The 22886-nt window shown below is 40.8% G+C and overlaps 2 protein-coding genes across 2 annotated transcripts in view; one reads left to right on the top strand and one right to left on the bottom strand.

Annotated features, from left to right (window-relative positions):
• The first annotated feature begins 1005 nt into the window (after positions 1 to 1005).
• FAM162B (family with sequence similarity 162 member B) lies at positions 1006 to 17753 on the top strand. The gene is made up of 4 exons (XM_083608708.1): positions 1006 to 1313; positions 9701 to 9812; positions 15833 to 15941; positions 17452 to 17753. The coding sequence occupies exons 1-4, from the start codon at positions 1148 to 1150 to the stop codon at positions 17548 to 17550; spliced, it is 486 nt and encodes a 161-aa protein (XP_083464834.1). The 5' UTR covers positions 1006 to 1147; the 3' UTR covers positions 17551 to 17753.
• An 824-nt stretch (positions 17754 to 18577) lies between these two features.
• Positions 18578 to 22886, bottom strand: part of KPNA5 (karyopherin subunit alpha 5) — a 19106-nt gene continuing 14797 nt past the window's right edge. Inside the window, exon 14 of the mRNA XM_083608559.1 lies at positions 18578 to 22135. Coding sequence (XP_083464685.1) covers positions 21948 to 22135 — 188 coding nt within the window. The 3' untranslated portion in view covers positions 18578 to 21947. The remainder of the gene's footprint in view (positions 22136 to 22886) is intronic.

Genomic DNA, 22886 nt, shown 5'->3' with positions numbered 1-22886 from the left:
ACATCACCTCGTATTTCACCCTAGGAAACAAAAAATGACTTGAGCCATCCCTGCATGCAGACACATATCATTATCGTGTTTGTGGGGGACCTCCCTGAACCCAAGAAATTAATAAATGGTAGAGTTTTGATTATTTGGGATGTAAATGAAAATATAATATCACCTTAAACTAGGGACAGACAAATTTATCAACACCAGAATCTCCCAGTTTCACATTTTTTCCAATCTAAAGTTCAGTTCCCCACACTTTCACACCAGCTTGCAATTTTTTTAAAAAAGTCCTCAGGTTAGTGCTATTTTCTTCTAATATGCGCATGTTTACATTTCTTTTACATAATAGTAATATTTTGCAAAGCAATTTCCTCTATTTGAACACATTTATGCATTTTATTTTTTATTTTTTTAAAAATGTGCATTCTTATGCACCATTTACTTTAATATATGTATTTTGCACATATTACTCACCTGGAGAACTGGACTGCAAAATTCAGAGAAGTGCAAATTTCGAAGGTTGGCTGCTGTTTTGGTTCATGTAGCGTTTTGGAAGGTGCAAATTCAGTAAGTTTGCCTTTAAATGCAAGCTAAATCAAATCTTTCTCCCACCCCCAGCAGAAGGTCTCAGGCTTAATTCCTGGCATCTACAGGTAGGGCTTAGAGAATTCATTGTCTGAATCCCTGGAAAGAAACTGACAGTCAGAGTAGACCGTAATGAGCTAGAACAATTAACAGTCTCTGTAGCAAACAGTTTCCTATGTTCCCCAAAATACTGTATTAAAATACAAAATAACCCCACTAATTTAAATGCAACAAAGACAATAAAATGCAGCATCAACCTTGTTTTCTAGCGAAGGTTAGGGAAACCTGGAAAGGGATCCCTTTTTAATTTTCATTTGGAACATGGAGAAACACAGGAAAAGAGGAGGAGGAGGAGGAGGAGGAGGGGAGGAAAGGTTGGCAAATGATCAAGGAGACTGGAAATCGCTTCTGCTGTTCCCAGGCATGGAGAGGCGGTTCCAGAGATGATAAAGGCAGATGCTGAGGAGTTGGATGTCATTTCTGGGTTGTTGTTTTTGCAGCTTGGACACTACTCGTGGGAAGCAAAGGGTTTGCTTGATTTCCTTCTTCAGTCAAACGGGCTGCCCTCGCAATGCTGGCTGCAAGCGGGACCCGCATCCGTGTCCAGTTTGGGCGGCTCCTGGCAGAAGCGGGGCAACTCAGTGCTCCTGTGCGCCGGCCTCTAGGACCGGGGCTCCTGGGCTCCACAGCATTGTCCTGCACGGATCAGAACAGAAGCTCGGGGGCACCGGGCTCAAGTGAGTAGCTGGCAAGGACTGTTAACGCACCACCCTCCAGTTTGATTTTGAGATCCCATCAGTGGTGCAGTTAGACGATTTTAGGCTCTGACCTTAATGGCAGCCCTGAGGAGAGGGAGGTCTGCCAACAACACTCTCCAGTATCTGCTGTTCAAGGTGGCTCCTGCATCTTATCTAATGGCAGGGCTGGCCCTGATGTGTTGCCTAAAAGTGCACTGGAAGAAAGAGGGAGACAGGATTCTATTGATCCCTGTGGGAATTCTCTGTGTGCAGGTGCAGATTCTCTCTCCCTCTCTCTCTCTCTCTCTCTCTCTCTCTCTCTCATACACACACACACACACACACACACACAGAGAGAGAGAGAGAGAGAGAGAGAGAGAGAGAGAGAGAGATGGTTGATTTTAATACAGTGGCACCTCGGGTTACAGATGCTTCAGGTTACAGACGCTTCAGGTTATAGACTCCGCTAACCCAGAAATAGTACCTCGGGTTAAGAACTTTGCTTCAGGATGAGAACAGAAATTGTGTGGCAGCAGTGGGAGGCCCCATTAGCTAAAGTGGTACCTCAGGTTAAGAACAGTTTCAGGTTAAGAACGGACCTCCAGAACGAATTAAGTTCTTAACCCGAGGTACCACTGTATTTATTACATCCGAATTAGAGTTCTTTGTATTTATTGACTTGAAAAGCTTTGCTTCAGTTATTGTGCCCAGCTCAGTTGCAATGATGGTTTAAAACTTTTTTGGGGTTGAATGTTTTGACCTGGCATAAGCAGCACCCCACTATAAGCATGCAGAGTATATCTGGGGTTTTTTATTTCCTATATATATATATATCCTGCCTTTTTCCAAAAATGATTCAAGGTGACTTACAATGCACATACACACACAAACCAACATTTCTAAAACCAACGTGCAAAGACCAATAACAATACAGAAAAATAGAATCTATAGTGGATTGAATTTTACATTCATGCCTTATTCATATATATGCATGGGAATATTTGGATCTTGTTTTTGATCCAAAGCGTCTACAAAGCATCTAACTCTCTCTCTCTCTCTGTGTTTGTTTGTTTGTTTTACACCAAATGCATAATGAAATACAGTGGTACCTCGGGTTAAGTACTTTCTGTTCTCATCCTGAGGTAAAGTTCTTAACCCAAGGTACTACTTCTGGGTTAGCGGAGTCTGTAACCCGAGGTGTTTGTAACCTGAGGTACCACTGTAACTAAACTGAGCTACTCCAAAATGATTGAACAGGAAGCAGTGGCAACAACAAAGAAACCAGCAGCAGGGGGAGGGGAATGATCTGGCAGAGCAAGCTGGGAAGGGCATTTGTTCAACATGTCCGACCCTACCATTAGGCAGAGTGAAGCAGGTGCCTCTGGCACAAAAGGGGTAGCAAGCAGGACTTCCGGAGGCGGCGCGACCGGTAATGGCTGCCTTCTCCGAGTAAGGAGAAGGGAGCTCCGCTGTAAACGGGTCGTCCGCTACGGCGAAGCGGAGACCCATTCAGAAAAACCACAGGTGGCAGAAGCCTGTGGTCTCGGGACCCGGCGGGCGCCAGAAGCAGCCCCCAAAACGTTGAAGGGACCCCGTAAGGGGCTCCGGATCGCGGAGGGGGTAGCGGCGCTGTGGGTCGTTGCGCAAACAGCGAAGTGAAGCCGCATTGCTGTTGCCGGCCAGCGCTGTCCTTTCTTCCTGCAACTTTTCTGAACTTTGGAAACTACAACCCGTGAGTAAATTTGGACATTGAAAACTTTCTGAAACTTTTGTCAACTTTCTGAAACTTTTTGAGAACTTTATGAAACTTTTAAAACTTTTTTAAAAAGTTGAAATCTGGCTGAAAACGGAGTGAGGATAAGCAGGAAGCCCATCTCCCGCTATACTGAACTTTAAGCAAAGAGCAGGAGGAGTGGAGACAAAAAGTTATGCGTTAACTAAATGCTGGCACCCTGTTAAAGCAGTTTTCTGAGTGAAAGACTTTGAGCTATTGACTTTTGCTGGTCATATTCGGGGTGCACTGATATCCTTCTTCTGTGGTACCAGTGGATTATAAAATAAATAAGAATCTCTGGTGCTGGAGCTGCCTGGATGAGCACCAGTTTGCAACTTTGGATACATTGAATTCAGGTTTTGAAAAATTCTGAGTTGGAACTGGATACTTTGAAACTGTTGCAGTCAAGGCACTGTAAGAAACACTGTTTTGCTTTAAGTTTTACTCTGCTAAAAATAATACATTGTGGAGGCGATAGACATGGATTTAAATTTATAAGTTTAACTTGGATTTGATCTTTTCCCTGAAGACGTATTAAGCTCCCTCTAGAGGATTTTGGACTTACAGCAGTGACTTTGTTTTACTTTCCCTTTCCCGGCCTCTGTTTGACTATTGCATCTGGGACTCTGCTTTCTCATGGGAACAACTTGGATTGACCTTGGATTACAGATAACTTTGGAATGAGTGGCGCAAGGAGAAGAGGAAGGACTAAACAAACAACTCTAACTTTATCTGCAGCCTCACAGCGTAGATCTTCTGTGCCGGCCTTGCCTTCCACTTTGCCTCCAGACATAGAGGCGGCCTCCCTAATACAGGCAGGGGAGGGTGAGACAGAGGAGCTGCATCTGGGAGATATGGCTTCAGGGACAAGTAGCTCTGTCTTGGAGAAAATTTTGGAGAAACTGGAGGCTCTGGACAAGAAGGCTGATTTGCATACAGCTAAAATTGAACAGAACACAGAAAGCTTGAATAAGCTGACTGGACAAGTTGCACAGAATGCCCAGTCTATTGGAGAATTAAAGGAGGCTGTAGGTGAAAATCGTAAACTGGCTGAAGATACTAGTCAAAGATTGGAAGAACTTGAGAAAGAAGTAAGACCACTCAGCAAACAAGTTGGAGAACATCAGATTTACTTTTTGATGACAGAACTGCGAAACAGGGAGACCAACTTGAGGATACGGTCAATACCAGAGGTGGAAGAAGATAATTTTATTGAATTTCTAACTAAGGAATTTGCCAAGTTTTGGAAGTTAGAGGAAAAAGACTTTAAAATTGTATCTGCTTTCAGGCTTGGCAGAGTCAGAAGGACAGAGAAGCCCAGAGATTGTTTGATAACACTGAGATCAAAGGAGGAAAGGGACAAGATTTTGGGCCTGCACTACGAAAAGTCACTAGACATTTTGGGCAAGAGAATTGAAATCTACAAGGACATTCCTAAGCAGTTGCTGGACCTTAGATCTAACTACACGGAATTGGCAAGACTGTTGAGAAGCAACGCAATTATCTTCAGGTGGGAGTTTCCACAAGGATTATCCTTTACCTACAGAGGGAGAAAGATCAAAATCAAAACAGTGGAAGATAGAGACAAGTTTTTGGGAGCACACGGAGAAGACCTCCACAAAGGACTTGGATTGCCAGCGCCAGAACTTCCAGGGGAGCCCGCCCCCTCGGATCCTCAAGGACCGGAGAACAAGGTACCACCCCAGAAAGAATAACCAGACCTATCCAGGATGTCTCTGCAGCTTTTGAGTTGGAACATAAATGGCTGTAACAGTCCCGAAAAAAGGTCTAAAATTTTTCATATTTTAAAAAAGGAACAATTGGACATTATATGCTTACAAGAAACACATGTGATTAGGCTCCATAGAAAGGTGTTAATAAATAAAAGGCTTGGTCAAGAATTTATATCATCGGATACAGTTAAAAAGAGAGGTGTAGTGATCTATGCAAAAGAGAGCCTTTCACCAAAATTTCTCTTTAAAGATGAAAGTGGAAGAATCCTCGCAATAGAAGTACAGTATCAAGGAGAAAAAATTTTGATATTAGGAATTTATGCTCCAAATGAAGGAAAATCGGATTTTTATAAGAAGTTGCACGAGATCATGCTGGATTATCTGGATTACAACAACGTCATCATGATGGGGGACATGAACGGGGTCGTATCAACAAATATGGATAAGTCACAGAACCAGAACATTACTAAAGAGGGAAGACTACCTAAGACCTTTTTTGAAATGACTGACAATATGGACTGGGTTGACATCTGGAGAGTTAGAAACCCCCTGGGAAGAGAAGGAACATTCTTTTCTGAAGCTCAATTGACTTGGACACGAATCGACCAAATATGGATAACTAGAAGTCTGGCACCTAAGGTGAGGAAGGTGGAAATCTGCCCCAAAACATGCTCCGACCATAACGCCTTGAGAATGGATATGACATTGATCCCAATCGGCTCCTTTAGATGGAAGATGAATGATGGCCTGTTTAGAGATCAAAGAATTGTAAAGAAGGCCCAAAAAACCTTAAAGGACTATTTTGAGATTAATTTGAACACTACGGTGGAAAAAAGAACTATCTGGGATGCAAGTAAAGCTGTGATGAGAGGGTTCTTGATTCAACAGAATTCCTTAAAGAAAAGACTGCAAAATGAAAAGAAAGATAAAATTCTGGAAAGTATCAAAGAGTTGGAGAAGAAGTTAAGATCTAACCCGAAGTCCCAACCGATTCTGAGAGAAATCAAACTTTATCAGGCGCAATATTCCAAGCTGATAAATCAGGAAATAGAATGGAAGATTAAAACAATGAAACAAAAAACTTTTGAATCGGCAAATAAATGTGGGAAACTGCTAGCTTGGCAGTTGAAAAGGAGACAAAGATTAAATACAGTAACAAACTTAGAGGTTGAAGGAAGGAACATTCAGAACCCGGGAGAGATTAGAAAGTGCTTCCAGAGGTATTTTAAAAAGTTATATACTCAAGGGCCACAAGATGAAATAGAGATTACACAATTTTTGGAGAGAAATGGATTAGCAAAGCTGTCAGAAGAAAATAGAACAATTTTAAATGGCAAAATAACACGACAAGAGATTGAACAGGCCATCCTGAGTCTGAAACAGGGCAAATCACCAGGGCCAGATGGACTGACCTCTAACTACTATAAGACATTGAAGGATTATTTGATACAACCTTTGTTGGAGGTCAGTAATGAAATAATGGAGGGGAAGAAGGCGCCTGAATCGTGGAAAGAAGCATTTATCACATTGATTCCAAAGTCAGAAACTGAAAAGACACAACTCAAGAATTACCGTCCCATCTCCCTTTTAAATGTGGATTACAAAATATTTGCAGATGTTTTGGCACGAAGATTTAAGAAAGTTTTAAGTGAGATAATCCATAAAGACCAGGCAGGCTTTCTCCCGGGCAGACATATGTTTACTAACACAAGGAACATCATAGACATATTGGAACTTTTACAAACAAACATAAACACTAAAGCAGTTTTAATTTTTATAGACGCGGAGAAAGCCTTTGACAACATTTCTTGGAAATTTATGAAGGGGAATTTAAAAGAAATGGGAGTGGGACGGGGGTTTGAGAACGGGATTGAGGCAATATATTCAGAACAAAAGGCTAAACTGATAGTTAACAATGTGGTTACAGAAGAGTTTAAAATTGAAAAAGGTACACGACAAGGCTGCCCGATTTCCCCATTACTGTTTATTTCGGTTCTGGAAGTGCTCCTGAATATGATTAGGGGGGACCGGTTGGTGGAAGGGATTCAGGTCGGAGCGAAACAATATAAACTTAAAGCTTTTGCAGATGACCTAGTTCTGACATTACAGGAGCCGGAGTCTAGTTTGAAAAGAGTACTACAACTGATTCAAAACTTTGGTCGAGTGGCAGGATTTAAGTTAAATAAGCAAAAAACTAAAGTTTTGGGGAAAAACATGACAGATATTGAGTTGGAACAGCTTCAGAAAGAGACAGAACTAAATGTGGTTAAAAAAGTTAAATACCTAGGGGTAAACATAACAGCAAAAAATCTGAGTTTATTTAAAGATAATTATGAAAAATGTTGGTCAGAGATTAAGAGAGACTTGGATAGTTGGTCAAGACTAAAACTTTCTTTGTTAGGCCGAATAGCTGCCATCAAGATGAATGTATTGCCAAAAATGTTATTTTTGTTTCAGACACTGCAGATTGTAGACAAGACAGAGTGCTTCCGGAAGTGGCAGAAAGATATTTCTAAATTTGTCTGGCAGGGCAAAAAGCCCAGAATCAAATTTAAAATATTAACAGATGCGAAAGAAAGAGGGGGCTTTGCCCTGCCAGATTTAAAGTTGTATTATGAAGCTGCAGCTTTCTGCTGGTTAAAAGATTGGTTACTTCTTGAAGATACGGATGTCTTGGATTTGGAAGGTTTTAATAATGCGTTTGGATGGCATGCATATTTATGGTATGATAAAGCTAAGATAAATAAGGCCTTCAAGAACCATATTGTCAGAAAATCAGTTTTTAATGTCTGGACAAAATATAAAGACTTACTGGAGAATAAAACTCCGAGGTGGCTGTCACCCCTGGAGGCTAAGGCTCGGAAAAGAGCCAATATGGAGGCCAACTGGCCAAAATATTGGGAGATAATAGAAAAGGATGGTGACAACTGGAAATTGCAGAGTTTAGAAAAGATGAGAGACAAAGTGCGAGACTGGTTACACTATGCTCAGATTAAAGAAGTGTTTAAAAATGACAAAAAGCTAGGATTCCAAGTGGAAAAGTCAAAGTTAGAAACTGAACTGTTAGAACCTAAGACTAAGGTACTTTCAAGAATGTATAACTTGCTGCTGAAATGGAACACACATGACGAAATGGTAAAATCAACAATGATAAAATGGGCGCAGGATATTGGGTATAATATTATGTTTGAAGATTGGGAAAGGTTGTGGACCTCTGGGCTGAACTTCACTGCATGTAATGCGTTGAAGGAAAATGTGATGAAAATGATGTATAGATGGTACATGACCCCTGTTAAACTGGCTAAAATATACCATTCGTCTGATAGCAAATGTTGGAAATGTAAGGAAAATGAAGGAACATTTTTTCACCTCTGGTGGACCTGCCCTAGAGTGAAGGCCTTTTGGGAGAAGATATATAATGAATTAAAAAAGGTGTTTAAATACACCTTTACTAAGAAATCAGAGGCCTTTCTCCTGGGTATTGTCGGCCAGAGTGTGTTAAAAGAGGACAGAACATTCTTTTTGTACGCAACAACAGCAGCAAGAATATTAATTGCCAAGAATTGGAAAACTCAGGAGCTACCCACTGTGGAAGAATGGCAGATGCAACTGATGGACTATATGCAATTAGCCGAGATGACCGGCAGAATTCGAGACCAGGGAGAAGAAAGGATGGAAGAAGACTGGAGGAAATTTAAGATTTATTTACAAAAATATTGTAATTTGGCTGAGTGCTGAATTGGATGCCAGTGCAGACAATTGTCTACCATTAAATTAGATTTAAGGCTGAATTATATGTCAAACCAAATTAAGATTATTAATTAAGATGAGTTAAATGATAATTTGTTTGAAATTAATTTAATAATGATGTAAGTGTATGCGGGAGGTGTGGGGGAGTCCCATGTAACAATTGAGAGATGTTAAATGGACAATGATAAGTGCTTATCTAATATATGCTTTATTTGAAAACTTTAATAAATATATTATAAAAAAAAAAAAAAAAAAAAAAGGGGTAGCAAGCAGTGGGGGAGACGTTATTGGCCAGAGCAGCTTGCCCTATGCTAACCTGCTGGTTTCAGATACAGTGGAGGGCACTGCCCCATTTACAGTGCTGAAGTACGATTCAGCTGCCAGTCCAGCTGGCTTTTGTAACTGAATGGAGGAAAGGTGTCATTTTATCCTTTGTCCCAGGCAGCAAAATGTCTTGTGCTGGTTTCAAGCTCAGAGGGCCCAATACCATTTTTTTTAAAAAAGAGTACCCTTACTTGTAGTGAAGACAAACAGCAAGGGGAAAAGGATGATATTCCTCTAGGACAGTGGTGTCCAAACTTTTTTCAAAGAGGGCCAGATTTGATGAAGTGAAGGGCCATGGGGGCCAACCAAGGGACCAACCAAAGTTATTGAACTTTTTCAAGGATTGAAGTTGTTGAGGTTTTTTTTAGGATTTTACCCCAGGAAATAAACTGCCATGGGGGCTGGATTAGGCCCCCGAAACAGACTTTGGACATGCCTGCTCTAGGAATAGATTTCAAAGCCTTGGGGACATTCAGAACAGGCCTCTAGAGAGGGAGGAAGGGAGACCATAACACAGAAACAGAGCTCATGCATACAGGAGCTCTCAGGTTCCTTCCTGACTTTTCCAATTAAAAGCATCAAGTAGAAAGTGAGGCTTGATTTGGCCCAAAATAAATCAGACTTTTTGCAATAAGGAAAGTGATGGGGAAAGGACCCTGCAAACAAGTCAGGATGAATGCTCCACACAGAGGTTGTTTGGAAGCGTCTGAAATCTGTCTGTCTGTCTGTCTGAGCACAGACATTTATTTCCTTACCCTTTCCATGGCTGTGATTTGACACGATGTTCTGTCTACTGGATTTTGAAGCCGAGAAGGTGTACAAAGTGCCTGGCGGACACAAACCCTCAACATTTGACAAGAAAATCCTCCTGTGGACTGGACGCTTCAGAACGGAAGATGAAATTCCTCCAAGGATCCCGTATGTACTTCATTTTATTCAACCACTAGAAACACTACGCTGAGGAAAAACTACTGCCATATTTTAGACGTAGTCACAATCCTTTAGTGGAAGGGAGGACAGGGGAGAATGGAAGACTTTTGAAAAAAACAAAGCTATCCATCTACCTCAGGAATAGCTGACATGGTTTTATCCAGATGTTGTTGGACTACAACTTCCATCATCCCTGACCATTGGCCATGCTGCTGGGACTGATGGCATTGGGAGTCCAACAACATCTGGAAAGGCACAGGTTCCCTACCCCGGTTCTCCTTGTTCTGCAAGATGAACCTTGCAATCAAAACATACACCATATAGATCAAAAATAATTGCTGGCTTCCATCATTGAGTTGCACTAAACTTTCACAGATATGCACTCACGTATTTATATTTTGCTTTATTTATGTGTGATAAGAAACTATGGCCAATCCAGCTTTCCAGCCTATGTTCTTACTGCAAAAGTCAGGCAATAGGAGTGTGACACTTGACTATCTCATGGCTTGCTAAACTAGTGCTCCACAGAGCAACTCCCATCAGGGTGGACCTTAGTAATATGCCTCCCTGTGCAAGGCCAACATTTGATGCCTTCTCTCCAGTCCTCATTGTGCTGGGGTTTGGGGAAGGAGGTGTAAGGGCACTGAAAGGGTCCTATAGCACTCCCACCTCCTTGCCAATGCTTCTCTTGCTTTGGGAAGGAGACAGGAGGACTCTAGGATCCTGTCAGAGCCCTCACACTTCCTTCCTGAGGCTGGGCAAGTGTTTACCTGGCTTTGAGAAGGTGCCCTCCTCAGCAGGCAGTTGCGTGCCTAGGTCCACTGCACCACTCTATCCGCCTCTTACTCCCTTAATCCCTGACTATTGGCCATGCCGGTTGGAGCGATGAGATGTGAGCTGCTAGAGATCTACAAATAGGCTTAATCCTAACGATATTTTCCATTAGGAAAATTTAAATTTTAGTTGAAGAAAACCAGGATATGGCCTTAAGGATTTTGAAGCTTAGCTTATCGCACGTACAAGATGACATTTTTATTTTGCTTAGGGGCATGGGGGAAATCTGAAACGCAAACTGTGATCAAAGGCGGATGGTGTCCGTATTTGTTTATAAACTGCGTGAACAATGTGTTCTTGTCATCTCCACATTGGACTGCGAGGTTCATATTCCACTTAAAGGTCGGAAAGGAAATGAGGAGGAATGTGTGTCAGAGCATGTTTTATTGCCCTCTGTAAAAAGGACAACTTTGATCACAAACACACACTTAAGTGAATGCTTAGGCTTACTAACTCATGGTTTGTACTCTTAGAATCATAGAATCATAGAGTTGGAAGAGACCACAAGGGCCATCGAGTCCAACCCCCTGCCAAGCAGGAAACACCATCAGAGCACTCCTGACATATGGTTGTCAAGCCTCTGCTTAAAGACCTCCAAAGAAGGAGACTCCACCACACTCCTTGGCAGCAAATTCCACTGTCAAACAGCTCTTACTGTCAGGAAGTTCTTCCTAATGTTTAGGTGGAATCTTCTTTCTTGTAGTTTGGATCCATTGCTTCATGTCCGCTTCTCTGGAGCAGCAGAAAACAACCTTTCTCCCTCCTCTATGTGACATCCTTTTATATATTTGAACATGGCTATCATATCACCCCTTAACCTCCTCTTCTCCAGGCTAAACATGCCCAGCTCCCTTAGCCGTTCCTCATAAGGCATCGTTTCCAGGCCTTTGACCATTTTGGTTGCCCTCCTCTGGACACGTTCCAGTTTGTCAGTGTCCTTCTTGAACTGTGGTGCCCAGAACTGGACACAGTACTCCAGGTGAGGTCTGACCAGAGCAGAATACAGTGGCACTATTACTTCCCTTGATCTAGATGCTATACTCCTATTGATGCAGCCCAGAATTGCATTGGCTTTTTTAGCTGCCACGTCACACTGTTGGCTCATGTCAAGTTTGTGGTCAACCAAGACTCCTAGATCCTTTTCACATGTACTGCTCTCAAGCCAAGTGTCACCCATCTTGTATTTGTGCCTCTCATTTTTTTTTGCCCAAGTGCAATACTTTACAATACTTGTCAAGCACCATGCACGTTGACTGTGACACACACACACACACACACCCTAATAAAAAATAATCATCATGCTGAGATGGCTTTGCATATCAGCAGGCTTAAGCAATATATGCAAGTGAGATATTGGTATGGGGCAGTTTAGCATCAGACATGCACCAATGCACAGCTGAACTACACAGTCAACTTAATTTTTTCCAGCCTGATTTCTCCATGGTTTACATGCCTGACGTGCAACTAAGGCCAGACTAGATGTTGCAATGGAGCACTGCTGTCGCCCCAAATGGCTATTGCATGTCTCACTTTCCTCTCTAGGCTCTGTACTTCTTGCATGATGTTACAAATTTCTGTTTTTCCCTGCACCATTATGACACAAAGTAAGTTCTACTGGACGTCATGGAGTGGGTATTGGATGCATGGTGGCCATTTTTAGTGCCAGCCATATGCTTATCATAGCGTCTAGGTTAACCTTGAGCACAAGGATGGGGGTGAAATTTGATTCTTGTTGCATTTAAAAGAGAACCTACTTAATTCTCACTTCCCAAACAACTTGTGGACCTAAACAAGCCATCTTTCATATCCAAATTTCTTCCAATTCTGCAATGCAGGTCTCCAGCTAAGCAATGTGTACCAAAATGCACCTATGTGAGGAAAGTGTGCATAAAAATGCATATTATATATTAGCCAAAATAACATACAAAAAATGTCTTCTATTGCTTGGAAAACTGTGCACAAAATTGTATTAGAAGTGTGTTTATTAGGAGAAATTTGCAGTAAAATGCAGATGGATTTTCAAGAGAACTTTTTTTAAAAAAATTTGAAAAGTAAACCAATGTAGAAATGTGGAGAACTGAAGATTTGAGAAGTTAAAAATGGAGAGAAACTGGTTCAGCCATCCCTCATTGCGCCACAGAACGATGAGATATTTCTTGCGATAACTGTCCTGGTGTCTGTACAATTTCATGAGCAGTGGCAGGACTTTCCCATATTCCTGCAACTCCTGGGTTATGCAAAGCAAGGTACTACCTAAGTGCTGACTCAGCCCTTCTTAAATTTTATCCATGTGTTCTTGATTTCTGGGAAGGACTGCAAGTGTCTTCAGCTGAATGCATTTACAGTCCCCTTTCAGACTTCACTCAGCGCATCAAGAATGGGCCTGGTGGGTGGCAGGATGGGAATACATGGTCTTTCAGCCCCTTCTCAGATAGAATTTAAGGCTACAAGCTTTCTCTGTTACCATCGCTTCAGAGCAGCCGCAGCCACAACAGCAAAAGATGTGGCCTGCTTGCAGAATCATAACAGCTTTGGCCAATGCCAGGCAAACAACTCAAAGGCTTGCATTTCCCTGTGCTACATGTGGCCGAGAAGACTGAGGATGAAATAACATTTCTAGGGCATTTTTTTCGTGTACACTCATCTACTCCCACATTCATTTCCTTGAAAAAAATCATTGTTTCTATCCTGTTGAAATACATGCATTTGATAAGCTAAATGTAACATTTTCTGCTGGCTGTTCATCCCTGTCACCACAGAAAAGCGCTGTGCTTTTTATCTGTTTGTGTTCCTGTTTGCATGAAGAGATCATCAGCTGTAACTTTCTGACCTTTAATAGCAAAGGATTGTTGTAGTGTGCAGCTTCCCATGGCTGTTTACATGAAAGCAGGCAAATACTTTTGCAATGACAAATGGGTCTTATGTACTAACAGTATTACTCAAAATTACAACATTTATTTTAGGGTTGCAATTTGTAGGAAGACCCCAAAATTGTTGAGATTTTTAGACAAAACCCCAAGTTTTTTGTTTGTTTTTTACAAAAACGCCAAAAAACAAACAAACCCCAGGATTTTTCAATTGACTTGCCTAACATCCAGGACAAGGCGCCAGGTGTCAATTCCACCTTTGAAATCCCAGTAATATCTGGGAAAATCAGGACGTATGGCAATCTTAATTTATTTACAGACTCTATAAGTGTCCCTTTTTTCCAGGCACATCAGGGCAGTGAGATGCAAACTAGGGTTTACTCTGAATAGGGCAAACATTGGCTACAGCCCTCCACTTCCAGTGTTCCTACCATTCTATAATATTCATAAGAAGAAGAAGAAGAAGAGTTTGGATTTGATATCCCGCCTTTCACTCCCCTTCAGGAGTCTCAAAGCGGCTAACATTCTCCTTTCCCTTCCTCCCCCACAACAAACACTCTGTGAGGTGAGTGGGGCTGAGAGACTTCAAAGAAGTGTGACTGGCCCAAGGTCACCCAGCAGCTGCATGTGGAGGAGCAGAGACTCGAACCCGGTTCCCCAGATTACAAGACTAATGCTCTTAACCACTACACCACACTGGCTCTAAGCTGTGACATTTCACTAGTTGGGATCCTGTTTGAATTTATTTTTTAATCTAATATTGGACCACTTTGAGCCCCTCCTCCCAAACAATTGGGGGCCCCCTGAAACTGTTAGATCCTGCATTTAGGGAAAGATTACAGGGAATCGTAATAATGTCTGTCTCTCTTGCTTTTTTTATGCCTCTGGTTTAAGGCACTGATCTGCCGCTTCAAAACAGTTCCAATTAGTGGGCCATGAAATAACAATTAGTTGATTTAACCCAACAAGTTCGTGCTTTGCTCCTCTCACGGCAAGTGACTTAGAGATTAATGGGTTTAATGGGCTGGCCTGTTTTTGATTTGTTCAATTCTAAATGCATTTAGTCCTTAATACTATGAAATCCATCTGCCCGCAGGTTTATCTACAGTCTTGTCTCCCCACACTGAGAAGAGAGGAGCTCTGAAGCTTCTTTCCCAATATTCAAGGCTGCTTTTGCAAGTGTTTTTGTGTGTGTGAGAGGTATTATAATAACAAACATATTTTGTTTGTGATGCATTCTCACAGGAATTGGGAAAAATTGGATTAGGTTTGTATTTAAAGCCAAACCTACCTAATTAGAGTTTTTCAAAGCAATACGTGTACCAAAATACATAGAAACATGCTTCAAAAATTTGCATTTCTCTTAATTTTGAAATCCAGTTCTCCAGCCAAGTGCAGTAATGTGTACTGAAAGGTATAACCTAGGATTAAATATGCATATAAATGCATATATTACTGACAACCACCTACAAAAATGCAATATATTTGGGAGAACTGATCTGTAAAAATGTGTTAGGTAAAATTGCATTTTAAAAATCTGTATGCCAAGAGAAATTCTCTCCGCTGATAAATTTTCACAAGAACTAAAAAAAAAAAAGTACACTAATATGGAAATGTGAACAACTAAACTTAAGATTGGAAAAATGAGAATCTGAAATGAACAGATCTGTCCATCCCTAAGGGACGCTGCAGTTCCAAAAACTTTATTGGGAATTCAGCATACATAAAACCACATCCACATTGATTTCAATCAATTAAGTCACTTTGAGACTTCTTTGTATAATGTGACAAAAATACATAAATACTACTACTGATAATAATTATTCACAGGAGAAATTCAGTGAAAGCACAGAAGTCAGTGGTGTTCACTCCCAAGTAAGGCAGCAATCCTAACCAAACTTACTTGAGAGTAAGCTCCATTGAATTCAATAGGATCTGCTTTCAGATAGAAATGGTTAGGGTTCACAGCTCAGCAGATTATATCCAACAGGTGGAATGAGGAAGGCAATTTTGAGCATTTTCCCTGCCCTCCCCCCCATATTTGCTCTCACCCGCATAACCAAATATGGCTTTAATTACAAATTACTAAAAAAGACCCCCAAAATTTAGTCCTTCTGTATCTTTTGTAGTATAAACAAAGCAATTAAAAACATTTCAGTATGTCACACATTAATTTAGTATTCCTTAGCCTTGGGTGCTCGTCCCCAGAAGTTGGAAGACAATTCCCATAATTGCTTGCCAAATTTGGGTGCCCGAGGTTGTTGAAGAACACTGCTCTAATTGGTTCCAACCCAATTGCTTTTGCAGGCCCGAGATGCTGGATGCTGCAAGGAACAAAGCCCGAGTAAAGGCCTGTTACATTATGATTGCCCTGACAATCATGGCTTGCTTTGCTGTGATTGCCTCTGCTAAAAGGGTATGTATTGTTCCATGAGAAACTTCTGGATTTTGATACAATTTTCTTTTTAAAATAGCAATTGTTAAATTGATTTCTGCCTAATGTTACAACGGCTTCACACTAAACAAAAACCACCTTTAAATAAACTAGAAATAAAGATCAAGAGATGTAATAGCACCGCTCTCTTCTGCCTTGATCAGACCACATCTGGAATATCATGTCCAGGTCTGGGCACCAAAATTTAATATTGACAAGCTGGAATGTGTGTGGAAGAGAATGACCAAGATGATCAAGGGTCTGGAAACCAAGCCGTATGAGGAATGGATGAGGGAGCTTTTCATGTTTAGCCTGGAGACGACTGTGATATGATAGCCATCTTCAAATCTTGAAGGGCTGATACATGGAAGACGGAGCAAGCTCCAGAGAGTAGGTCCCGTGTCAGTGGATTCAAATTACAAGAAGAGAGATTCCAACTAAACGTTAGGTGGTGGTCTCTCCCTTCATTGGATGTTTTAAAACAGAAGCTGGATGGCCATCTGTCAGGAATTATTTAGCTGTGATTCCTCCATTACAGGGGGTTAGACAAAATGACCCTTCCAACCCCACAATGCTTTGATTCTGTGAAATATCTACTCTGGTTCTGTTACTATCTGGGCCACAGTGTGACCATCAGACTTATTACTCCTGCACGTTTGTTCGGAACAAAGGCCAACTGCTGCAGCAGTTTGTTTCCAAGCCATTGCATTATGTTTTGGCACGAGATATGTCAACGCTACTTAGGCTGGGCAGTCAACAGTAGTGCTCAAATGAGATATATTGCTGAGCAAAGGATTCATCTGCCGTCACGTCAGGAGTGAGGACAGTGGAGACTGGTTCATTTGGGCAAAAGGGGCACTGGCCCATCGACCTCGGTCTGCTGTCTTCCAGTCCCCACCTGCCTGCCTGCCTCCTTACTTACTTGTGTCTCAGTGTTGCCCCTTGTAGAATTCAGCAGGTGGGATGGAGGCAAAACTAGAATTTGTTAGCTCTGCCCCTCTCTTGCTCTGGCGCCACCTACTGTTGGGCTCCCAGCCTTCCACCCTACTAGTCCCAATGGGCACAAGGCACCCCTGCTGCTTTCAGATGTTGCTGTACTCCAGCTCTCATACCCCTTCACTGTCAGCCGTACTGTGTGACTGATGGGTATTGGAACATCATCTTGAAGGCACAGGGTTGCTCTAGGTTATTGGGGCCACCACTTGGTTTTCATGTATTATGTTTATACACAATTCTTCCTCCAAGGAGCTTAGAGTAGCATGCAAACTCCACTCCTACAAGGGATTGGGTAGAGAGTGATTGCTCAAAGGGAGCTTCCTACTGGTTTGAACCCAGATCTCCCTTGTCCAACACTCTGCACTCTTACAGGTCAAATTTCTGAGGATGCTATACTTGCAGTGCCAGCACATGGGGCACCCTATGTGGAATAATGTCTATCTTTCAGCTGTTCATTTCACTGTGCCACTATGAAGCGGATGCTCTACTTTTGCAGGCTGTTGAACGCCATGAATCCCTCACAAGCTGGAACTTAGCAAAGAAAGCCAAGTGGCGTGAAGAGGCTGCAACAAGAGCAGAGGAAAAGGCAAAATAAGAGTCATCTGCTCTTGAAACTGGGAACGAAGAAAACACACAAAATTGGCAAGTTAGCAAAAGATATACCCTCCAGGGGAAACGCTGAAGTTGAACACAACTTACTACTAACAACTTTCATTTCCGCTTGTGAAACAAATACTGGGAGAGAGATAATTATTTTTTTCTGTCACAAGTGAATAAATAAATCAAGTTCAGTCGAAAGTTGGCTCTGAAAGGCTTCATCTGCTATTTTGCTTCTATTTCAATGTTTAAGGTATTTGTAGTTAAAACTGAAAACACAGAATTCCATCAACCATAACAATGGCTTTTCTGACTACAATTCGTTACTCAACAAATGTTGTCCTGATGGAAAGTGTTGTCGTCTTTCTTTGTCTGTTTGTTCCCTATACAGTGGTACCTTGGGTTACAGATGCTTCAGGTTACAGACTCCACTAACCCAGAAATAGTACCTTGAGTTAAGAACTTTGCTTCAGGATGAGAACAGAAATTGTGCGGTGGCAGCGGAAGGCCCCATTAGCTAAAGTGGTACCTCAGGTTAAGAACAGACCTCCAGAACGAATTAAGTTCTTAACCCAAGGTACCACTGTACATCTTGATGACTCTTGAGATATCATTGCCAAGCTTAGCATGAGGGCTGCCAGGGTGGGGGTGGCACTCTTCATTCATGTTTAACACCACCTGCCATTTTGAATCAAGATGGCAGTTGAAGAATAAGGACTTTATAGGATTTGGTCCTAATGAATTTTACAAGATTTTCTCCTGTCCCATCTGATTTTCCCAATCCCAAGTGGTAAAGTTAAAAACTGAGTAAATTAAAACTGTAATGGCTCTACATACCTACATATGACTGAGGGCAGGAAATATAGATAAACTTACTTCTGAAAAACCATGCATTGGGTTTGGCTGTAAGCCTTCCAGTAGAGATTTCTAACAGGGCAGTCTACGTTTGTACATGCTTCTGGTCTGAAAAGTTATTATAACTTATGAAGAAATACTTCCAAGTTCTAAATTCAGAAGACACACACTGCCTTTGCAAAATACCTTTATTAGTTTTGTATTGTAGCATTTATAGTAGTAACATTCCCTAATATTGCATATTGTTCTTATTTGTAAGTTTGTTCAGTTAGAGCCTCTAGTGTGTCTTTAAAGATGCAGTATCAATCAAATTACAAATGAATGTTCAAAAACACAGTAACAATAATGACTAAGAACAACTCTTATTGGAGATGTGAATCTTTGTAGCAGTTTCATAATCTGTATTTTTTCAAATAAATTTGCAGGTTAATAAGTTAATAAGGTTCAAGCAAATAAATAAATCTGGAATCAAATGTAGAATAATTATTTTCTGTTAAACAATCCAACTAATAATCATTTTCTAAATGTAAACCAATCATTGAATGAACGCCCATTATTTCTTTACCACCCTTTTAAAAAGGCAATACTATAAATGTAATAGCAAAATGAATAAATTATTCAATGATAAAAGTGCAGGGACCCAAACACAAAACAAAACTCAGATATGGTTTTGTATCTGAAATAAATACTTGGCATGGTTGCATAGACTGAGGTCATGTCAAAATGAGGCATTTATGTGAGAATCACACAACCTGCACCCGGGAAACACCATAATGGTTTAATTATACAAATTCAAAAACCCCAAACCATTTTGGATTGACTACTAAATCCAGGAGACTACAGTTGCCACTCACACATGTTCTGATAAAAGTTTTCACCTCCAACATCCCTCTATTAAGCATCAAGACTTCTCAGTTTCATGCATAAGAGTGAATTTGAAGTCAAATCAAATACTGGTATTTAAAAGATCCAAATTAACCATATAAAATCGTACAGCTTCAGCAATGATTCTCGGAAGTTTCCAAATTCATGTTATAGACTAGACTCAAAGAGACATACTTCCAAATTACACATTAACTTCATTTGTCTCTAATATTTCTATTTCTTCTGCGGTTTGTATAAAGTCTTGAGTTTGGCTCAGATGTAAATGTTTTGATGATAGTATCTACTGAATTCTCCAATTAAGAGCAGGCACAACTGGCAATTTTTGTAATATAGCAAAACAATGGGATACCCTGTCAACCCTGAACATTTGTTTTTGTTTTTTTTAACATACTAGAGCAATTCTGATAAATTTATCTTTTTTACTGACCACTTTCATTAACCTGTATTTGGAATGAATGATATAAGACACTCAGGACCAACATTTCCTATTAAAAAAGGGGACAAATTCACCCTTATATCAAGTGTTACCTGTTCAAAGCTACAAACAGAATTCATAGCTAGCTGCACAATTCTTCTCCCCATGATACATTTGATTTCCAGCAAGCATTCCTGCATTTTCCCCCTAGTTGTACCTCACTATCTTTACATAAGCTACAGCTATTAATATTACAACACCTCCACTGGCAAACTTCGACTCCATAACCCTTTAGAAGTGGATATTGCTGCTACAATGCCTTTGTGAACCTGGCTACAGAGACCTGTGCGCATCACAGAAGGCTAGGCATGTATCTGTTACTGCATTTCCAGTTCTCACAACTATGGAGAGCAAAAGTCTCCCAGGGGATGGAGCAAGATGTATGTGTCTAACAGCCGACCGGTACTCTGAGCTGCTTCACGCGGAAATTCCTCACAATACGCATCTGCCACTGAAGGATAATTTTTCAATACTATGCAAGATACATAAGCAACACAGCTGCTTCGTCTCCACCCAGCCTGGCTATGGCAGGTCCTTGCATTGATCATGCTCATAGGACTGGAACAGAAGACGGAAAGATCAAGATTTAAACTTTTAACATATGACTTTGTTTGCAGGTACAATATAAAGAGCCCCCTTAGATTTTGGAGTGCATCTATTTTTGCTTTAGTTTAACATTACACAATACTATGAAAAAAGGCAATCAACTGGAATTATATACAAGTTGTTTTATATATGTCACACAGATCAATACATTTGTGGTAAGCAAAATTAACCGGAGTCCTTTAATTGTGCTACCAAATAAATAAATAAATAAATATCCACGTGGATTCAAACCTAGCGACAAAATGGACTCTGGGTCTGAATTTAGGTTATTTCTTAAATTGCCTGGCATCATATCATTTAAACACTTTGCATAAATTGTCAGAGAAATTTGCATACTCAAAACACCTACTATCGTATTTACAGTGAAACCGATCTTTATTTCAATTAACTGAAAAATATGTTCTCCCAATATAGCACTGCTGCAAACCGGAAATACTCTGACCGGTCTGCTGTTGTTGTTTTTTTAAAAAAAACCTTCCCCCAAAAGTTGTATGAGATGCATTAGTGTATTTGGGTCAATGTAATACATGGACTGTGTGTAAATAAAGCATGTAATCATTATTTCAAGAAAAGAGAATATTGCAGTTTCACACACTTTGGTAGCATTTAAGTTACAACGTGGAGTCTTCTATACAGAGAAACCTTCCCTCATCCTCACAAGAACACAGAGGTCATTGCAAGGCAAACTAATTTTTAACCATTTTGTAATCAGGTTGCCAACTGACCAAAAACAGCCTAGCCTGCTCTCGTGCCTTTTAAGAGCAACTTGATGCACAAAAATCAGCAGGTAATACATTTCACAGCATGGAGGCAAACATCATCCCACTGCCCATCTAGCTGCTGTTGAAGGAGCCAGCTGAACACTTGGCAAACCTATTTGCAATACCACTGAATAAATAAGAGGAAGAGGGAATTTTGCTGACATGGCTAGGTAAGGGCTATATAAATTATAAAGCTACCATCCCTTTTCACATAGCAGAAAAACCATTTTTTTCCTACATTGTAAGGTTATGTCATGTAACCAGCAGTGCACCCCAGTAAGTGTTATGCTTTTAAATATAAATATATTTCATCAGTTTATCACAAAGTATCACGCATAAAACTATATTTCCCACTATTTAAATAAATAATGTTCACATTCTAAGCTTAGCTTTTACTAGGAGCTCATATATACGTCAGTTCTGAAACATCTTTCTTGCTCCAATGCAAAGAGGTAGATTTAGTGTAGAATGGGCACGTGAACCCTACAGCCAAAATTTAAAATATCAACAGATGTTTATGCACAATTTTGCCTTTTTAACAACTGCTTGAAAACTCAGCATCAGTTTCCAATGTCTTACTGAGGTCACTATTCAAGCCTTATTCTAAACTTTCAGTTGTGATTAGTCGGTTTTTCTGCACGTAAGACAATGGAAACATACACATATAAAAAAGAATGAACCAATACTTGTGTCTGACACAAAAACACACAAATGCACGAGTTTGCTTCTTCATCCGTCTTCCACCTTTCCTGTCTTTGGCCCACAAATGGAGGCTACCATGATAAGCTACTGATTTTGCTTTAAACTGAATGGTTACAACTGGAATCCCTCCATTGGAGCTTCCTGCTGCTGGAACAAAAACTGCTGTTCATTTTCATCCACTGGTGGTACAATATTGGCATCCTCTTCTTCCACACCAAAGTAATGTTCAATAAGATCAAAAGCTTTTTGGTAGATCTCCTGGTTTTCATGACTTTGAAGAATTTCAATTTTATCTAGTCCTAAATTTGAGAGAGAGAGAGAGAGAGCACATGTGGTTTAAGATGTACATACTTTCTTAAACAGCTAAATAAACTGGCCATACTCATGTGAGTAGGCTGTAAAGAGGAAACGCTAAGTTCTATACGCATCTGTAATATTTACTGAACCTAAGGCTTCAATCTACAATAGAGTTACTCCAAAATAATCTCACTAATTTAGACGCACTACTCGAAATGTGCTTGTTACGGACTGCAGGCAGCACGCATGCCCCCTGCATACAAAATAGTATTTCTCTCAAATATCTACCTAGTAGACAAGAAGTGAGAAATACACAGATCAGTGGTTGCTTACATAGAGAAAACAATGTACAGTTACACGCAGTGGGTGATATCCAATGAAATCATACTCAGAGCGGAGCCCTCAAAGCCTTCAACCTCAATGGGTCTACTCTAGAGTATGACTAACACGGAGCATAACCCACTAAACTAAATCCTCAGTTTGAAATGTTACTGCACTCAGTGCATTATAATCGGGCTTCCACATTTTTGTACACCACTGCTGCTCTCTGGCAAGTGTGAGAAGCAACTAGCCTGCCTACCAACCACAGAGCTGCCTGGGTATTCTCCACCTCTTTCCAGCTCGAAGACAGGAGAGGAAAGCCTGGGGTTCTTTGCCTGCCCATCTGATTAGTGCCTTGGTTATACAGCTGCCAGGCCAGCAGACTCAATGCCAATCTTCCTGCAGGGCAGGCTGATGGGCTGCTTCCCAGGC

This window comes from Podarcis filfolensis (genome assembly GCF_964270895.1).
Source record: "Podarcis filfolensis genome assembly, chromosome: 3".
Taxonomy (NCBI): Eukaryota; Metazoa; Chordata; class Lepidosauria; order Squamata; family Lacertidae; genus Podarcis; species Podarcis filfolensis.
This window is presented reverse-complemented; position numbering and strand designations above follow the sequence as displayed.

Coding starts and splice junctions, on each gene's coding strand:
- FAM162B (XM_083608708.1), top strand. CDS start 1,148: ATGCTGGCTGCAAGCGGGACCCGCATCCGTGTCCAGTTTGGGCGGCTC. Junction 9,813..15,832: donor GAAATTCCTCCAAGGATCCC/GTATGTACTTCA, acceptor TTGCTTTTGCAG/GCCCGAGATGCTGGATGCTG. Junction 15,942..17,451: donor TGATTGCCTCTGCTAAAAGG/GTATGTATTGTT, acceptor CTACTTTTGCAG/GCTGTTGAACGCCATGAATC.